The sequence below is a fragment of the Emydura macquarii genome, unplaced genomic scaffold (assembly GCF_026122565.2).
Source record: "Emydura macquarii macquarii isolate MOO-44397 ecotype Brisbane River unplaced genomic scaffold, CSIRO-AGI_Emac_v2 contig_295, whole genome shotgun sequence".
Taxonomy (NCBI): domain Eukaryota; kingdom Metazoa; phylum Chordata; order Testudines; family Chelidae; genus Emydura; species Emydura macquarii.
This window is the reverse complement of record NW_027130432.1, coordinates 920,008-939,223: the sequence shown is the minus strand read 5'-3', so window position 1 is coordinate 939,223 and position 19,216 is coordinate 920,008. Positions and strand designations below refer to the sequence as shown.

The 19,216-nt window shown below is 42.5% G+C and overlaps 1 protein-coding gene across 2 annotated transcripts in view; it reads left to right on the top strand.

Annotated features, from left to right (window-relative positions):
* The window catches only part of MYLK3 (myosin light chain kinase 3), a 51,348-nt gene that overhangs the window by 25,991 nt on the left and 6,141 nt on the right, over positions 1-19,216 (top strand). For both annotated transcript variants that reach the window (XM_067550397.1, XM_067550406.1), the window contains exons 4-9: positions 1,242-1,819; positions 3,400-3,505; positions 7,987-8,080; positions 8,787-8,896; positions 9,704-9,845; positions 12,245-12,315. In XM_067550397.1, the coding sequence (XP_067406498.1) occupies positions 1,242-1,819; positions 3,400-3,505; positions 7,987-8,080; positions 8,787-8,896; positions 9,704-9,845; positions 12,245-12,315 (1,101 nt within the window). The remainder of the gene's footprint in view (positions 1-1,241; positions 1,820-3,399; positions 3,506-7,986; positions 8,081-8,786; positions 8,897-9,703; positions 9,846-12,244; positions 12,316-19,216) is intronic.

Here is a 19,216-nt window from a genome sequence, read left to right as displayed (position 1 = left end):
CAAATTCTACTACATAGGTGCAGCTCTCATGGAAGTCAATAGGCCTGTACTACTTAGTTCAATGCCATTGAACTCCAGATTCTTAATACATTGTAAAGGAATCATACTTATAATGACAGTGACATACTAAAAGGGAGAATAAAACTACAGATCTTTGCTATACAAAAGGTAGAAAAAGTTTCTTTTCAACATCTTTGTAACCGAAGCTACAGAAAGTACAATACTTTTGAGGAAACTAGATAGGCGTTTTCTTTTCTAGGCACCAAAGACATTCTCTGCTCATAGCTTTATAGTACCTACAGCCAAATTTTACAGCTCTTACCTATTTCCAATAGACCCACTGAAGCCAGCTGCAGAACTCATAGAAATCATAGAAATGTAGAGCTGTAAGGGACCTTGAGAGGTCATCGAAACTGTGCTGAGGCAGGACCAAATATACCTACCCCAACCCTGAGAAGTATTTGTGCAGCCTGTTCTTAAAAACCTCCAATGATGGGCATTCACAATCTCCCTTGGTTGTAACTAATGTGAGAGTTTGATCCTGCTGGTGTTACTAAGTTTATTAATCATATGAATATCTCTGACAGAACTTCAGAATATAGCTGGTTTTCTATAATCCCATTAGCTTCAGATAACATAAGGTTAATGAAAATGTTTAAAATTTCCCAGTGAGTAAAATGTGAAGGGAAATAATATTAACAAAACAGAGGAACCAAAAGAACTTAGGTGTAAAACATTAAATTTTCTATAGCAAACTGTGAAAAGAGTAATATTCTATAACACGCCATGAATGAAGACTGTTACACCTCAGCTGTCTGCTAATTGCAGGGGGACTAGAAAACACCCACCCAGGTTTTTTAAGAACTAGCACATAGTTCTAAAAATCCAGACCACAATTTTTAGCACTAAATACAAAAGCTCACCACCACAGAGGCACGGATAAGTGCTGGAGTAGGTGAGATATATTTTATGTCCAGAAGAGGGCAGACATCTATGCAAGCTAGTATGTTAAAAAACCAATTAAAATATTTTCTGGTGACTGAGTCTCTTCACTATGTTGTAAATTTCTCCTGGAAGTATTGCTGTAGCAGTATTTCCTTATTATTCTTAGCAATTTCAGTAGCTGATATTTTTAATTGGGAAATTATTACAGAACTGGGGTCTAAACAAAGTGTAAAAATATATTTTCTGCCAAGCCAGATGTATTTATCTGCATAAAATGGAAAATATTTGCTCTGCAGGATTTCCATCAATGTGCAGATGACTGACACCCAAGAAAAGATTCCAATAGCCAAAGAAGGATGCCAAGGCGATCACGGAGGTACAAGTTCCAAAGTAAAATCCTCTCTCTCCTCAGTATTGGAAGTTGAAGGAGTTAAACATACAACTGACAAATTTAATCCATGCTCCCAAAACACCAGAACTGACCCAATACCAGAAGTAAAAGGGGTGAAGCCTGCTAATAAACAGAATGAACATGCACCCGAATTAGGGAAGCCACAGATGCTATTGAACAAAGCCTCAACAGATAAAAAGTTCCTAGAAAAATCAGAGCTAAAATGCAAGTCCATATCCTCTCAAAGCACAACTGAAAAGGATACTAAAAAAGATCTTGGGGCCATAATGAAAATCCATAAGGAAACAACAAAGACAATGAAAGAATTCACAAGAGACACTAAATCTGATAGAGCAGAATTAGATAGCACATACTCAGGACGAAAAGAAGACAATGCAAATCAATGTACAGGAGAGGCCCCAGAAAATACTACATCAGTTGAAGCGAGCAAAGCATTTGGCAAGCAGGATGAAGTAATCATTGGTAAGTAGCTCACAATCATACCTGGAGACTTTTTACAATGAGTTTTCTATGGTACCTGCATATGTTATACACTGAAATAGTTGAAACCATGCTCATTAGTGCTATTATCATTGTTTGAGTGCATTTATTCAGCATACACTTGGCTGCATCAGACAACAACTGTATTCACATTCCTGAGACTTACTTTTTATTCTCATGTTCCTGTTCCGTTGCAGTTTCAGAATAAATATTCTTTTGGATTTTGGATTCAATGAAAAGGCTGTTTTAAAATGAAATTAAATGAAATTTATGAATTTGAAAAAGGAGATATACTTTTTAAGCTTTATTTCTTGGAATAAATGCCTTTATTATCATGTGAGATGAGTGTGCAAACCAGGCATTAATATTAGCAGCCATGGGTGAAGAGAGTATAGAATATTGCAGAAAAGGTCTCATTTTGTTCCTAGTTATGCCACTGGCCATAAGTCTTTCTCTGGCCAACACATGTTACGGAAGACCCTCTGGTTGTTGCGAAGGGTATCCTTGATTTGTTTTGTTATAGAACACTGCCAGCATGACCCAAGAGGTGTGCTGATCAGGATCTTGGTTCTACAGCAGTGGCTGATGGATGCAAACATGTATGTGCAAATGGAATTTTAAGGTGTAATATACTCTGTGTAGCAGTTTTACAATGAGCATGTATTAAATTAGTCAGAGCCTTCTATGACCCAATCTCTCGGTGGCTTTGCACAGGGAACCCCGAGTGAGATCAACGAGAGTTCTACACATAGATTGACTTTGGGATTTGGCCTTTATTTGGGTCATACTAAATTAGATCAGCTACTTTATTGGGACTGATTTAATCTAATGATAACGACAGTGATTGCTGCTACTGGGAGAGGCATTCTCCTGATACTGAATGAGTAAATGGTTGTGATTCATTAGGTGTTAGGTAGGTGTCTCATTGATGACATTTTACTTCTACCACCAGTGGAGACAACAGGGCTGCTCTTATCTTTAAGTACTTTGCTGGATGGGGTACCTAGTAAAGAAAGAAGGGGGAAGAAGGATGGGACCTTTATTAAATTCCAGGAATTTTGTTTTGAATATTGCTAAAAGCAGACTGTTAATAATTGGCTGGCTGGATCTAAGATACCCTGATTACTTGTGCTGCACTCTGGTATTCCCCCATACATGCTCCTCACCCACAGCTGTGCTGAATGCTATGATGGGAGAGAACCGTATTTATGTTTGCACCTGCTCCAGAAAGCAGTCTGATACTGTGGTGGTGATACCATTCTCAGTGGTAATACTGGCTTTGTGGGGACACTTTGAGGGACAGTGATATTCAAGGTGGTGGGAGTTTGATGAACAAACATTACCTCTGTCAAGGTGTACAGTGAGGTGCCAGAAGGGGCACACCCACTACCAAGGTGGTACAGGCCTCTCTCTGTAGTTAACTAATCTATCAGGGTGCCATTGGTGGATATCTTCATTCAGCTGTATTCCGGGAAATGAAAATATTGGAGGGATGATGAAAGTAATGTTCAATGATTTGTGGAAAACCAAATAAATGAATGAACTGTCTCCTATCTATGTAGATGACAGTCCTCCTCCTTCTGCTCCTTTTGAACATCGCATAGTGAGTGTCAAACAAACGGAGGTAACGACGTGCTACTCAGTGTGTCGGCATGAAGTATTAGGCGGGTAAGTATGTCGTTCTGTAATGCTGGGCTGTGAATGGTGCAGTTAGCAACATCTCTGCAGTAGCTGAAATACACAGAAAAAGAGCTGTTAGGATGATTACAGTTACTCATTGCCCACAGAAGATTTACAAATACATAGTTTTCAATAGTTCATAGTTGCCCTTAGTGACACATAGGTCTGCAGCTCTTAGACGACTATGTAAATGCATAGATTTCTAAAGTTTAAGGTCAGAAGGGACTAGGAGATCATTTAGTCTGACTTTCTGTAAAACACAGGCCATTACGTTTTGTCCAGTTACCCCTATGTTGAGTAACTTGTGTTTGACTAAAGCATATCTTTTGGAGAGAGAGCCAATCTTGGTCTAAAGACATCAAGAGATGGAGAATCCATTATTTCTCTTGGTAGTTTGTTTCAATGATTAATCCTCCTCACTGTTAAAAATGTGTGCCATGTTTCTAAATAACATTTTTCTAGCTTCCAGCCACTGGTTTTTGTTATACCATTCTCCACTAGACCAAAGAGTCCTTTACTGCCTGCTACATTCTCCCTATGAAGATAATTATGCACTGGAATCAAATCATTGGTCAATCTTCTATTTAATAAGCTTAAACGGATTGAACTGTAAAGTCTTTCACCCTAAGACATTTTCTCCATCTTTTTTCTGGTTCTTTTCTGCAACCTGTCCAATTTTTCAACATCTTATTAAAAATGTGGGCACCAGAACTATATGCAGTATTCTGGTGTCGGTGTCACCAATGCCATATATAGAGGTAAAATCACCTCCCCTATTCATTACTCCCCTGTTTATACACCCGAAGATGATATTAGCCCTTTTTGACATGGAATCATACGTGGAGCTTATGTTGAGTTGCTTGTTCACTATGACCCCTAAATCCTTTACAGTCACTGCTTTCCAGTATACATTCCCCATTCTGTGGGTATGGCCTACCTTCTTTGGTCCTAGGTCTATAACTTTGCATTAGGTTGTATTAAAATGCATTTGTTTAAATTGACGCAAGTAATCTAGACTATATGTCTGTATGAGTGCCTTGTCCTAATTATTCTTTACCACTCCACCAGTCTTTGTCACCCACAAATTTTATGTACAGTGATTTTATATTTATTTCCAGATTATTGATGAAAATATTGACTAGTGTTGGCCTAGTACTGAACTCTACTAGAAACACCCTCATTCAAGGGAGGTAGCCAGATATTAATGCTTTAAATGTGTGTACAAGTGATATTGTATAGTGCTAATTTTTTAATCAGAATGTCATGCAGTACTAAATTAGTTGCCTTATGAAGGTCTAACTACATTACTTCTATGCAGGTACCTTTATTGACCAAATTTATTATCTCAAATAATTAAATAAGGTTTGTTTGACAAAGCCTGTTTTCCATAAAACCAAGTTACTGGCATTAATTATATTCTTATCCATTAATTTGTTGTTAATTGAATCATGTGCCAGCTTTTCCATTATTTTGCCAAGGAGTGACGTCAGGTTATTCTGCCTGTAATTACCAGTCATCCTGCTTGCCTTTTTTGAATAATTGCCCAACTATTAGCACCCTTTCAGTCTTTAGGAATTTCCCTGGTATTCCAAGATTTATTAAAAATTAACACCAATGGGCTGGAGATCTCCTATGTCCACTATTTTAGGACTCTTGGGTGCAAGTTATCCAGACCTGCTGATTTAAAAATGTATATCCCTAGTCGCTGTTGTCCAACATCTCCCTTAGTTACTAATGGACTGGAAGATATTTTATTGTTCTCCTGTGAAATGAGTACATCATCTTGCTTCTTTCCAAACACAATAGAAATATGTAATAAACACTTCTGCCTTTTCTGCATCATTATTAAAAATTTTATCATCTTCATCTAGTAATGGATCAATACTATTGCTAGGATTTCTTTTGTTCCTAACCTACTTTAAAAAACTCCTTCTTGTCCTGAGCGCTGCCAGCCATGTATCTATCCCTGAAGTCTTTGGTTTCCTTTATTCATTTTCTGTAATTCATAATTTATATTAAGTGTTATTTATTTCTCTTTTTTTACATTTGTTTTATATTGCCCTTTTATTTATAACTGTGGCCCTCACTTCACCACTGATCCTGAATGGGCTTTTAGCCAAAGTTGTCCTCTTTCTTGATTGTGTAATCATGGACTTCTGGCTATGTAATAAACTCTTCTTAAAGATCTCCCAGTTTTCATTCGCATGTTCTGTCTAAACTTTTCCTCCTGATCAGTTTCACTCATCATTTTCTCAGATTTGGGACCTTTATCCCTTTTGAAGCAGCAAACTGTCCTTTGTTTTCCCATATTGAATGTAATCAGGTCATGAAGTCCCCCATAACAACACAATTTTTCTTTCTACACATTACGAACAGGTGCTTAAGAAGTAACTTATTCTGTTCTCTGGTTTGGTTTGGTGGTCTGTAACAGACATCCATCAGTACCTCTTTCCAGGCTTTGTTAATTAGCACATTGATCCATATGGATTCAAGACCCTGTGCTTCTGTGTTATCACTAACTGTAAAACAAAAAATGGGGTCTTCAGTGTAGAGCCAGCCTCCTGCCTCTTCCCCTCTCCCCTTCCTAAACAAGTTATAACCAGTGATTTTAACATTCCAGCCATGTGAATTGTCTCACCAGATTTCAGTAATGCCAATTATATCACATTTCGTCACATCATTGAGAATTTCCAGTCCCTCTTGTTTATTACCCAGACTCCTAGCAGTGGTATCTAAACAGTTGAAACTTTTTTCTTCTCTTCACATTCCTTGTCACATTGGTTCAATTGTTCACAACACACTAAGTTTAAGTTTGTAATGTATTTGCCGCCTTAACAACCTCCCATTGCATTGTTTGTTTAACACCCTTCTAGCTGCTCCAGCTAGTCTCCAACCAAAAGATTAGCCCTCTCCCTGGGAGATACAGGGCATCCCATTCGTACAGCTCTCTCTCCCTCTGGTCCAATGTTCAACAAAAGCAAAACTGTCAGCTTCATACCAGTCACACAAACGACAGTTAACCTCCAGTATTTTTGGCTTCTCTCACTCATGGAACCAGAAGGTTTTCAAAGAAAATCACTTGGACTTTTCTTTTCTTCAGCTCCCTTTCATGATACCTGAAGTCTTCCATAATCTGTGTAGTTCTATCTGATGCCATGTCATTGGTTCTAATGTTTATCGTCACTATTGGAGACTTTGCCGGGTGACTTCATAATCCTGTCCAGTCTTGCAGTTTGCCAATGGAAAAGACTTCCATGGGAAGTTTGAGAATTGTAGTCTGGCTAATATTCAAAATACTGTTTTTAAAAACACTGTATAAAAACCTTCCTGTGGCATTATGACCTTTAACAGCTAACAACAAGTTTGTTTTTCACTTACTTTGTAAAGTTCAGTTATAGTGAGAAAAGTGACTGTAATGAAGTCTTACTTGGTGGATTTGCATATCTGGTCACTATACTGATTAAATAAGTGTTTACTTCTTTCTGTTCCTTTTAGTCCTGCAGAATACCACAGCTATGAACAAATAAGGTGGATTCTTTTCTGGTTTGAGCATCATCAGCAAAATTGTCAGCCATGTTCTAATTGCAAAGTCTTTATTGCTGGTGATGTGTGAGCCAGACAGAAGATGACTTAACTTTCAGATTCCACTCTGATTTTGCAGAGCTGGAGATTAGGAGAATGCATCTATTTACTGATACAATGATTAGATTTGACATGGAAGTCACTGAGCTGCTGAATGTGGAACACCATTATACTTCTAGAACAATTGTTCAGAGCTGAACAGCAAAGTTAAAGGACATTAATGGCTGAGTTTTCAAACTACCATTATTTTGACCTTGCACCTGGGTTTTACTCATGAGGTCAGCACTTCCCTTCTGTCTTTCCATGCTTCTGCACTTATTTGTTGTTTGGGAGAATATGATTTCCAGGCGGAGTTCAGTGCATATATGGCCTAACAGGTGCCAGCATGATGGTGATGCAATGGCAGAAAAGATGGTGATAAAAATAATGTATAGGGATCTCAATATGTATGGATGAGGTAAGTGACAATTTACGTCATGCAATAAATGGCGTGCCCTATAGTTATTGGCTTAAATGTCAATAAAATGTTATGAGAGCAGACCAGAAGAAATATGCTTGTTAATATACCCCACTAATGTACCACTGAAGGGCAGCAGGAGTGTACAGTTACAGAACCAAAAAAGAATATCAGCAGGTTATCATGTCATTGTGTAATGTAGTAATGCAAATGCGGCATAATATTTTAATGTAAGAATTGAACAACTGGCTGGAAAGATAAAACTAATCCTTCATAAGCTGAGTGAGAGAGGAGATTCGTGCTACTGATCACCTGATTCTGATAACTGTGTACCAGGCTATTTTTAATCAATGATAAGAATAGTTGTTTGAAAGGCTTCTGCAGCAAGTTGCTCTAAGCCATTTTACTGTGTGTTGCTCTGTATCAACAGGGGGCGTTTTGGTCAAGTTCACAAGTGCACAGAGATGTCAACTGGTCTTAATCTGGCAGCCAAAATAATAAAAGTGAAAGGAGCAAAAGAAAGGGTAACTATGGCTTTGTGAACAGCAGTGGACAGACGCTGTAAATCTGGCTTATTACAAGCACCTGCACACCGCTTTCCTTATTAAAGTATTTCCCCACTGAACATAGTATCAAATATGACAAAACCAGCCGTAGCGAATATTTGCTTGAATCCTATGTGACTGTTCGATCTGGCCATGTTTGAGATGTCCTGTTATTAACTTTTTTTTCTGGGACCCCCTTTGAAAATATTTCGGGCTGTGGCAACCCAAAAAAGTGATGACCCCCCACCCCCTTCCCATGACACCCACATTCCTATGCCATAGTACCCTTCTTCGCTGCTGCTGGGGGCGGCACTGCCTTCAAAGCACCTGGCCAGCGGCCGCTGCTCTCCCACCACCCATTTCTGAAGGGTTCTGGCTGTCAGCCATGCATGGGGCTGACAGCCGCAGCCACAGAATGCGTGAGGGCTGACAGCTTCTGACCCCCCCCCCCATAATAATCTCGCAACCCCTTGAGGGGTCCCAACCCCCAGTTTGAGAACCCCTGTGTTATTGGCTGTTCACTAACATTTGTGCATGCAGGGAATCTATTGGCATGAGTGTTTGGGGAATGGCTAGCTTTTGTATGAATGTTTGTATTGAATGCGCCCAGGAGTGTTCATGCTGCAGTAGGAGTATTTGCCGGTTGCTATCATTATTTGGTCCCTTCCTGTTTGTAATGTTTCAGGAGGAAGTGAAAAATGAAATAAACATCATGAACCAGTTAAACCATGTGAATCTGATCCAGCTTTATGATGCTTTTGAAGGCAAGAACAACCTCACCTTGATCATGGAATAGTAAGTTAAAATGATATTGAGAATCGTCAGCACTTTTGAACTCGGTGGTTGTTCAAGCCAGTAGCAGAAATGGAGAAAAATACTTTGGGCCTCCGGGGGGTGAGGGAGAGATGGGAGGAAGACTGTGAGTATTTCCAAGTCTGGGTGAAGGCTCCTTTCATTTTCTAAAGGAAAAATGTACAATTTTAGAAGCAAACGCTTTAAGAGAAAATCAAATATTTGGCAATATCAGAACTTACAGCTGGCATTCTTACCATTTGTTTGTCCCCAGAGAGTATAGAGGGATTTCATACAGGTCTGTGATTAGGTGAGGAATATCAATATGTTTTATTTTTCACTAGTGAAGGTCTTGGCCCATAGATACAACCCAAATACATTTTCTGTATGAACTCTAGCTAGCAAGTTATATAAGGGTAAATTCAAAAAATAGCAGAGGGAGAGGGAACCTAAGAGAGAGACAGAGAAGAGAGAAAATGATGAGGGTTCTGGAGAAGTTAGAAACGAAATGGAAGAATGATTTTGGTGGAGAGGTTCATAAGTGCTGTGCAAAAAGTCAGGAACCGTGTTCACACCAGTAGCAGCAAGAGTGTGTGGAGACTCCCAGAGGAGCCTGGTACTGAATAAATAGAGAGAGTGGGAAGAAGAGTAACAGCACAGAGACAAAGGGACAGATTTGTAAAAGTACTTAGGCACTAGAAGATGCAGATAGGGGCCTAGTGGGTTTTTCCAAAGTGCCTCGGCACCTAACTCCCAAAGTCACAAGGAAGATGTATATTTTTTTCACATTTCTGTGTGTCAATATTTTAGTGTTGATGGCGGTGAATTATTTGACCGAATCACAGATGAAAACTACAATCTAACTGAGTTGGATGCAATCCTTTTTACCAAACAAATATGTGAAGGCGTCCGCTACATACATCAGCAGTATATTCTCCATTTAGATCTGAAGGTCAGTAATTACAGATCTCAGGTCTTTGGCTAAACTGTACTTTATGCTGTGTGGAGGGTCTGTATGTATGGGAGCTGCAAATAGAGCGTAATTTCTCTTCCCCTTAGTTTATCTTGAAATTAAATAAGCTAATTTAGTTCAGTGGTCACAGTGAATTAAGCCTTGAAGCTTATCTTAAAGACAATGAAACAGTAGGTTCCTCTGCTTTTACCGCTTTCATATCAGAAGCTTTTCATAACTTTGTAGAATTGTATTGTGACCTTGGTTTGTAACCTGAGAAAAGAGGGGTTAGAAGCCCCTCTATATCCGTTATAAGACCTGTCCTCTCTTTTGCCTCTTCTCATGTTTGTCCTTGTCTATGTCTCCCACTGACAACCTGGAGCTAAGCCATTGTACAATAACATGTTCCGGTGACAATTCCCCACTAGCCTGGGGACTGTCAATTTCTATATATTTGCACAGTGTCTAGCACAATGGTAGCCCTAAATAGTTGGTGTGCAGTTGCTACTGTAATTATAGCAGATTGGAGAGTGTTGTGGGTGTTTTGGTTTGTGGAAAATTTTACCTTTTTGTTGAAAAGCCCTAAACTTGAAAACCATTTTAATCATTTTTGCTTTTTCAGTGAAAAGCATATTTTTTTTTTTTTTTTTTTTTTTTTTGTAGAAAGCAGCCACTTCCCATCGAGAACTTTGTTTAGTTGAAAATCCAATTTTCATCAATAAGCTGTTTCAATGTAAAATTTTCTAAGCGAACCAACTGCAATATCTGTCGTAAATAATTATAATAGTTAGATCAAGGACCTGGTCTTGTGAGGTGCTGAGCCTGGCATAGCTAGGTGGCTTCCCGGTAACTCTCCATGAACCTACTGATAACTGAGACTGCAACTGTCACCAAAAAAAGAACACAAACTTTAATTGTGAAAGGAAAAGCAAATGCTAATTAGCTATAACAGGCTCCTTCCTTGTTTGCCATTCTGGTCTCTCAAGATACTGCACTTCTTGAATAAACCCAGTGTTGTAGTGTCTGTCACCTGGCTTGCTCAGCCATTCCACACAAAGGGATCCATTCAGTACTCCCCTGAAAAGGACCCCTTTAAAATAAGTTATGCGATACCTCTGCTGTGGCCAAATCTGGGAGGAGTCGTTACTCCGCATGGCAGCAGTAAGGAATGAAAATCCCTGCAGGAGAGATCCAAGCCCACACATTTTATTGAGCCAGTTAGGAGGATGCTGGGGCCTAAAAATCATCCTCCCATCCTAATAACAGATGGAAAGGGAAAAGCTGATCTCAGTAAACCTCTGAATATTTTCCCCTGCTTGTTTTGCTATATCATTGACTCTCCTCCCTTGCAGAAGAGGATGGGATCATTTCAACAAATGATCTGTGGGAAACAGGCCCAATCCCCCCATATTCCCAACTAGACTTGTAGAGTAGTTTTCCCTGAACAAATCCTTCAAGTACCCCAGTGCTCCCAGGTAGTATAACCAATCTATAAACCATGCTGTCCTGCACCATAGCGAGGCTCTGTTACACCCTCCATGATGCTGAAGTGGTGCAGGCACTATTGGTCCAATCAGCATTAACATCCACAGAAACATGCCACAAGTTTTTGGCCCTGTTCCTGGAGGAGCATAATGTGTAGACTGAATGATCCTCAACTCCACCCTTTCCAGCAAGCCCCCAGCATATGCTCTTTCTCATGGGTTCTGCATGAAGATGTCATGGAGCCAATGCTCCTTTCTATGCAATCCCATCTGATCTATTTCTGTGCATGACATCACTTCTCTGCTAGCAGAAGGGGAGGGGAGTTTCAAACCCCTAGTAATTAGTGCAGTCAAAGACCTACTGTAAAGTGAAAAAAATGAGTGTAACCCAAAAAGCTAAAGAAAAATCTACAAAATGCTTCCTTCAGTTTGCCAAGGCAGCAAGAACCAGTGAATGAAGCCAGACTCCCATTTCCTGATGTCAAGTGAGCTTGCTTCTTTGGATGTGTTTATTTTCCCTGAGGTGGTACCAATTCTGCATCTCTGCACAGTTGTTCTCTTACATCAAAGCCATATTTTGCCTTGGATTATTTTTTCATCAAACTCTCTTTTGTATCAGTGTAATGGAATTCTGCACATGGTGCTAAGATAGAACAGAGCCTCAGGAAATGGAAAAAAAAAAATACAACCACCATTATACTAAGCCACATAAAGGTGAGATTGACATATGTGACTGATAGGTTCATCTCTGTGAACCTACAAAGAAATAAACTAGTGTTTTAAAAATCTCTCCCTGAAATTGTTCGGTATCTTTGCACTTCAGGTCATATTTCTGGCACTCCTCTTGTTAGTGTATTTCATGTGCAGTTTTACTGTCATTTATTTAACTAAAAATATACTCTTTTCTTTTTGTAGCCTGAAAACATATTATGTATAAATCACACTGGAAACCAGATTAAAATTATTGACTTTGGCTTAGCTAGAAGGTAAGACAGTTCAATTATGAACCCTCAAAATCCACTAATATTTTCTTGTCTTTCATTCTTGTGATATATTTAACACAAAGGACTCTAAAGTGATTTTGAAATATGAATGAGCAAAGCAATATGCTTCTTCAGGGATGAATTTGTAGCTTAGCATACTAACTATCATTTTGTCTTTTCTAATGACATTTTTGCAGACTAATGGTGTCCTAGTATTCTGGTTTACACACAGTAGTACCTCAAGTAGAGTTTTTACTCCAGCCACTCCATGAAGTCCATTAGTCCACTCCATGAAGACCATTTGCTATTGATTTTATGTTGAAGATACTCAGATTCTACAATGGTGGGCATCAGCATGAAACCCCTAAGACGGATGGTTGACTACAGAGTAAAATGCATGACATGTGAAACAGTAATATAATGGACCAGCTCTCACCCCACAGTCTCTATCCATCATTTTACACTTCCTCATGGATAAGGGTAAAGGGTGAGAGCGTATAGGAAATTAGTCATGAGTTGGCAGTCTGATATGGCTGCAATATGGAGAATGCAGTTTTGGTTTTTATATGCAAAGGTATCACAGAGCAAAGTAGTAATGATCCCTCTTTGGCACTGGTGTGACTGCACCTGGAATATTGTTTTCACTTCTAGGCACCACATTACCAGAAAGATATAGCTTAATTGGTGGAAAGTGAGAGTGGAGCAATAAAAACCATCAGGGAGCTAGTCTTAAGAAGAAAGGCAAAAAAGTTTAATACGTACAGCTTGGCTAAAAGACAACAAAGGTGAGGCATAACCACCTATAAATGTTTACAGTGTAAACAGAAGGAAGAGAGAGAAATTAGCTAGTCCAGTAAATAGTGGTGAAACCTGGAGTAATGGAATGCAGTTAAGGGAAGGAAAATGCATGCTCAATCTGAGCCTGACAGTGAGGGATACTAGGTTGTAGCAAGGCCATCCATGGAAAATATAGAAGCCCCGTGTCGTGGGACATTTACAATTAGAAAGGACAAAATACTAGACAATGTCCTAGGGGAACACTCCTGCAACGGGCAGGGAGAGGGACTAGTAAGAGGCTTGACAAGTTTTTTTTTGGCGAACTCCTATGAATGTCTGTCAAGCAAGAGATGTACCAGTGCTCACTTTCTGTTGTTCTGTAATTCAGTATTTAAAGGCTGTGCAACCTATAGACAGCATCATAATGAGCCAAAGTCCAATTTTTACATTGGTCATTTACATCGGCCAGATGGTACAAGATGTAACAACTCTCATGTGGGCAAAAATAGAAGGAGGCTTGGTGGTTTCTGTGCCTGCCCCAGATTTTTTACTTAACAGAAGGCATGTGAGGGCAATGCTCCCTGATCAGCATTCCACATACTCTCCCTCAGACTAGGAGGAGAGAGCAGAGCTGTTACGTGTCATTTGTTGAAGGTCAATGATATACTTGGTGCAGGAGTGGGTTCCATACCTAGGGAAGGTCTCTGCAAAACAACCATGGAGACTGGAAAAAAGTTCCCTGGTCCAAGTATGGGCAGGTGGCAGCTATGCTGTCTTAGCTCTCTTCCCTCTCTCTAGTTAATATGAAGCTACGTCTAAAAGGAGCACAGCTCTTTTGAGAGTCTGGTATAACAGAGTGGAGCAGGTGACCACGAGTTTGTAATAACAGAATAATAGTTGAGTCCTGAGGAAATGTTCACTTAATCCTGTAGGGAGAAGTGATTTGATTAGGTAAACGACATGGTTTACATCAGTTCCATGCTGACCCAATTCTCTTGCAGGGCCACTCTTATTCTGACTTTAATAAAAATCCAGACCCATCTTTCTTTTCTGGTCCTCAGAGGCTTCACAGGCCTTGCTATTACCACTGCATCATTGTTTTGCCCTCATTTGCACTGAACTGGAGTTTTAGAGGAAAGCCCATGAGTAAAACCTTGACTCCATTGCAAGTAATGGCAAAATTTCCATTGACTTCAGTGGAGCCAGATTTCACTCAATAGTTCTAAAAGAAATTTTTGACCCTTTATGTTCTTCCTCGAGTGCTTGCTCATGTCGATTCCATGTTAGGTGTGCATGCGCCCACACGCACGGCTGTCGCAGGTTTTTTTGCATTAGTGGTATCTGTAGGGCCAGCTCTGGCGCTCTCTGGAGTCCTGCGTTCATGCAGCACTACATGAGGTGTCCCTGGCCCTGCACCCCCTCAGTTCCTTCTTTCCACCCATGACGGTTGTTTGAACAGCTTTCTTTCTTGCATTTGCAAGTGCCTAGTGGTTCTTTTCTTGCTGGTTCTTGTAAATAGTTGTTAGTTTGTAAGCTAGTTTGTACGTTAGAGATAGCAGGCCCTTCGGAGGCTGCAAACCGTGTTCTGTGTGCCACATGCCCTTCCCACTCAATGACTCTCATGATAGTTGTGTAAAGTGTTTAGATGAAACACATGTGAGGGACAGGTGTAAAATTTGCAAGGGCTTCAGGCCATGGACTAAAAAAGACGGGGACATTCGCCTGAAAGCCCCGTTAAGGGAAGCAGCATTCAGACCAGTCTCGGAACCCTCCCACTCAGATTTGGTACCGAGTACTTCAGTGTCAATGAAGAGCATCTTACTGGCACTGAGCACTTTGCGACGCCACTCGCCCTCGCCAGTGCTGAAGAAATGGCAAAAGAAACAGTGCAGCCAGTCTCCTGTGCCGAAGAGGGATAAAAAGGTGGGATTGGGCAAAGGACCTGCGTTAGGCCAATCAATTGCCCTGGAGTGGTTAGAGCCAGCCTCTCGTCCTAGGGCAGAAAGCCCTCTGAGGGAGCCACTCCTGACTCCAGGGAGTGTAAGGGGGCCTCTCCATCTAACGGTGCCATCGACACTGGAGGCCTTCCAAGTGGCCAGGAACTTGATGGCCCTCCCAGTACCTCCCATTCCTCTGGCCTTACCTTTGACACCTCCTTTGACACCAGAGCTGGTGAAGGCACCCATCTCCAGGGGCAAGCCAGCTGTGGGGCTGCCTCAGTGGGCAGTCAACTGGTGCCATTCCCCATCTCGGCGCCAGTTCACGACACCTTGGCTGAGATCTCCAACACCACAGAGAAGATCTCCACCATCTCAACCCCAATCCCCTGCACTGTGCTCCCAGTCTCTGACCTGGGACTCATTGGCTTCATATCACTGATTGTGGTCTCCTTGGTACTGGTCATCATCTTTGTGGCACCAGTCACTGGCATGACTGGTCACCGGACACCCAGCACCGATCCCTGGCATCGCATTGCCACATGCCACCGTCCCAGCACGTTCCCTTTCGACACAGCACGGCTCAAGGGAATCCTGTCACTGGTCACTATCCCCCCGGCACTGCTCCCTGGTTCCGCACTGCAGCCGTCAGGAGGAGCCATGGTTGGCCCCACCTTGGTCCCTGGGAGAGGGTCCTCAGGGTCAGAGGGAGAGCCAAGCACCGACCTCAGAAACATAGGTTGGTGGGCGTACCAACATTTGGTGCTGGACCAGCAGTGGGAGCCTGGCCTCAAGGACAATGCCTGTCCAGTGGGCCATACGGGAACCTATGGGGGATCCCAGTGGCACCAGGACCTTACTTGCTCCAGTCCTCTGCAGCCGCATCCAGAAAATGGCTTGCAGCACCGGCCAGCCCAGCATGGGACCCAGACTTGGTTCTGATACCAACACCAAACTGCAGGATCCAGAGGTAAAGACAGCTCCCCTAGAGGAGGAGGAGGAGGCACCATTCCTTCCCCCAATGTTACCATCCTCATCGTCATCCTTGGACGAGGCGGTGGTCGGCCAGGCTCCCCCAGTCAGCAATGCCAGGTGATTTTCTGGCCCACCAAGAACTGCTTAAAAGGGTGGCGTCCAACTTGGGCTTGGAGGCCAAGGAGCTCAGACGCCCTTTCTGACATCCTGGTGGCCATGGCTCTGACTAAAATTGCATTACCAGTACACGAAGGGGTGCTGAAGGTGATCAGAGCCCTCTGGCAGACCCCATCTTTTCTGCCGCCGATTTCCAAAAGGGCCGAGAAAAAATGTTGTGCCAGCTAAGGGTTATGAATATGTATTCTCCCACCCTCCTCTCAGATCCCTAGTGGTGGCTGGCATGCTCGTCTATGTCTCTGGCCCCTATGGTTGTGGCTAGTGTCGGTCTACATTCCTAGCAGGCACAGTCTGGATCTTGTTGTCACTGTTCCACTGAATGTTCAGTCATCCTTAACTTGGTGGAGAGACCCTCAGTCAGTGTTACAGGGAGTGCCCCCTCGGAGATGCTGGTTTCTGACGCTTCTGAGCAGGTGTGGGGAGCCCACTTCAACGACCTGAGCATACAGGGACTCTGGACGCAAGAAGATTGCTTCCTCCACATAAATGTCATGGAGCTCAGGGCGATATGCCTGGCTTGTCAGGTGCTCCTTCGCTAACTGGCTGGCAAGGTGGTCCGTATTCTGACGGACAATACCCTCACAATGTTTTACATCAACAAGCATGGCAGTGCTCGGTCATCTCCCCTGTGTCACTGGCTATCCAATTGTGGAACTTCTGCATTCAGAACGCCATCCACATTGTAGCTTCACATCTCCTGGGCACCAGGAATGCGCTATTGGACTTCCTCAGTAGGTCCTTTTCATCTCGTCACAAATGGTCACTCCACCCAGAGGTTGTCAGCATGATTTTCCAAAGGTGGGGGACTCCCCAAGTGGATCTGTTTGCATCCAGGCAGAGCAGAAAGTGTCACCAGTTCTGTTCCATCTGCGGGCTCTTCAGAGACTCTCTGTCCGATGGCTTCCTGCTTTCATGGGCAGGGATGTTGATGTACACCTTCCTGCCAGTGCCACTGGTCCACAAAGTCCTGTTGAAAATCAAGCAGAACAAAGCGAACGTGATACTGATAGCTCTGGAGTGGCTGCGAGAGCACTGGTCCGGCATCCTGCTGGAGCTTTCAACAGCAATTCTGCTGGAGCTGCCACTTTAGCTGACCTTCTGTCCCAGGACCATGGCCATCTGTAGCACCCGGACCTAGCATCCCTGAACCTGACAGTGTGGCTATTGCATGGCTGAATGCAGAGGAGCAGGCTTGCACAGCACAAATTCAGCAGGTGCTCATGGGCAGCAGGAAACCTACCAGAGCAACATACCTGGCCAAATGGAAGAGGTTTTCCTGTGGGTCCTCGAACCAGAACCTATCCCCTCACCGAACCTCGATACAGGCAATGCTGGACTATCTTTTGCATCTCAAGCATCAAGGTCTTGCCCTTTCATCACTTAGGGGTCACTTGGCAGCTATCTTGGCCTCCCAACCTCTAGTCTTGAATAAATCATTTTTCCCCATGACATGACAATTAGGTTCTTAAAGCGCATGGAGAGGCTGTACCCACAAATCAGGATCCTACGCCTCCCTGGGACCTGAATTTAGTCATTTCAAGTCTCATGAGCCTCCCCTTCAAGCCATTGGCGTCCTGCTTCCTGCTGCTCCTCTCCTGGAAGGTTTCCTTCCTGGTGGCAATCACCTCAGCACAAAGGGCGTCCAAGATTACAGCTCCCACTTCAGAACCGCCTTACACAGCGTTCTATACAGACAAAGTCCAGCTGCGGCCCCACCCAGCCTTCTTACCAAAGGTGGTGTCGTAGTTCCACAATAACCAGGATATATTCCTGCCTGTGTTTTGCCTGAAATCGCACAGTTCCAATGAAGAGCGCAAGTTGCACACCCTAGCTGTTAGATGGGCCTGGGCCTCCACATTGAGAGGATTAAATATTTCCAAAGGTCAATGTAGCTCTTCATCGCAGTGGCAGAAAGGACGAAAGGTCAGCTGGTCTCCTCCCGAAGGATCTCCTCAGGGATAACCACCTGCATCAAGTTCTGTTATGAACAAGCAAAGGTGCCTTCGCCAGCAATCGTAACATTCAGTCACTCAACCAGGGTGCAAGCCATGTCAGCAGCCTTCCTGGCGCAAGTGCTGATCCAAGACATCTGCATAGCTGCTACATGGTCTTCAGTTCATACTTTCACATCCCATTACTCTATCACCCAGCAGGCCTGGGATGATGCCGGCTTTGGCATAGCAGTATTGCAACCAGCACATCCACAAACTTTGAGCCCACTTCTGGCAATACTGCTTGTGAGTCACCTAACATGGAATGGACATGAGCAGGCACTCGAAGAAATAAAAACAGTTACTAACCTTCTGTAACTGCTGTTCTTTGAGATGTGTTGCTCATGTCCATTCCATGATCTGCCTACCTTCCTACTGTCGGAGTTGACGGTAAGATGGAACTGAGGGGGCACAGGACCGGCGATGACTCATGTATCACGGCATGAGTGCAGGACTCTGGAGGATGCCAGAGCTGGCTCTCCGGATATCACTAAGGCAAAAAAAATCTCCGACAGGCGTGCATGTGGGTGTGCACATACTTAATATGGAATGGACGTGAGCAACATATCTCAAAGAACAACAGTTATGGAAGATTAGTAACCATTTTTTCCACATTATGAAATATTACCAGCATTAGCCCTGCTTTGACCAGAGTGCCCTCAGTTTGTTTAAACCACCTCTTTGTACTTGGATTGATCTTATTAGCTAAATCATTATAAGGGGGCATACTGCAGCTTGCAGAAAACATGGCAGTGATTCTAATATAATAATGCAACTTTTAGTCGCAACTATATTTTTATTGTCATAAGTCTTTTCCTGGCTTTCTCCTACCAGACTATCACCTGTCTAAATTGATTAAAAATAATTGATGGATAATGCGCTGTTTATACCCGTGATTTTCTGAATTTAAGCAGAGTGCCAAAGTTAGAATGCGCACCATGAAAGTAAAAACGACAAGAGTCCTGTAGTACTTTAAAGACTAACAAATTTCATTTCTGCAGGCATAAGCTTTCATGGGCTTTCGTGGGCTGTAACTCACTTCATCAG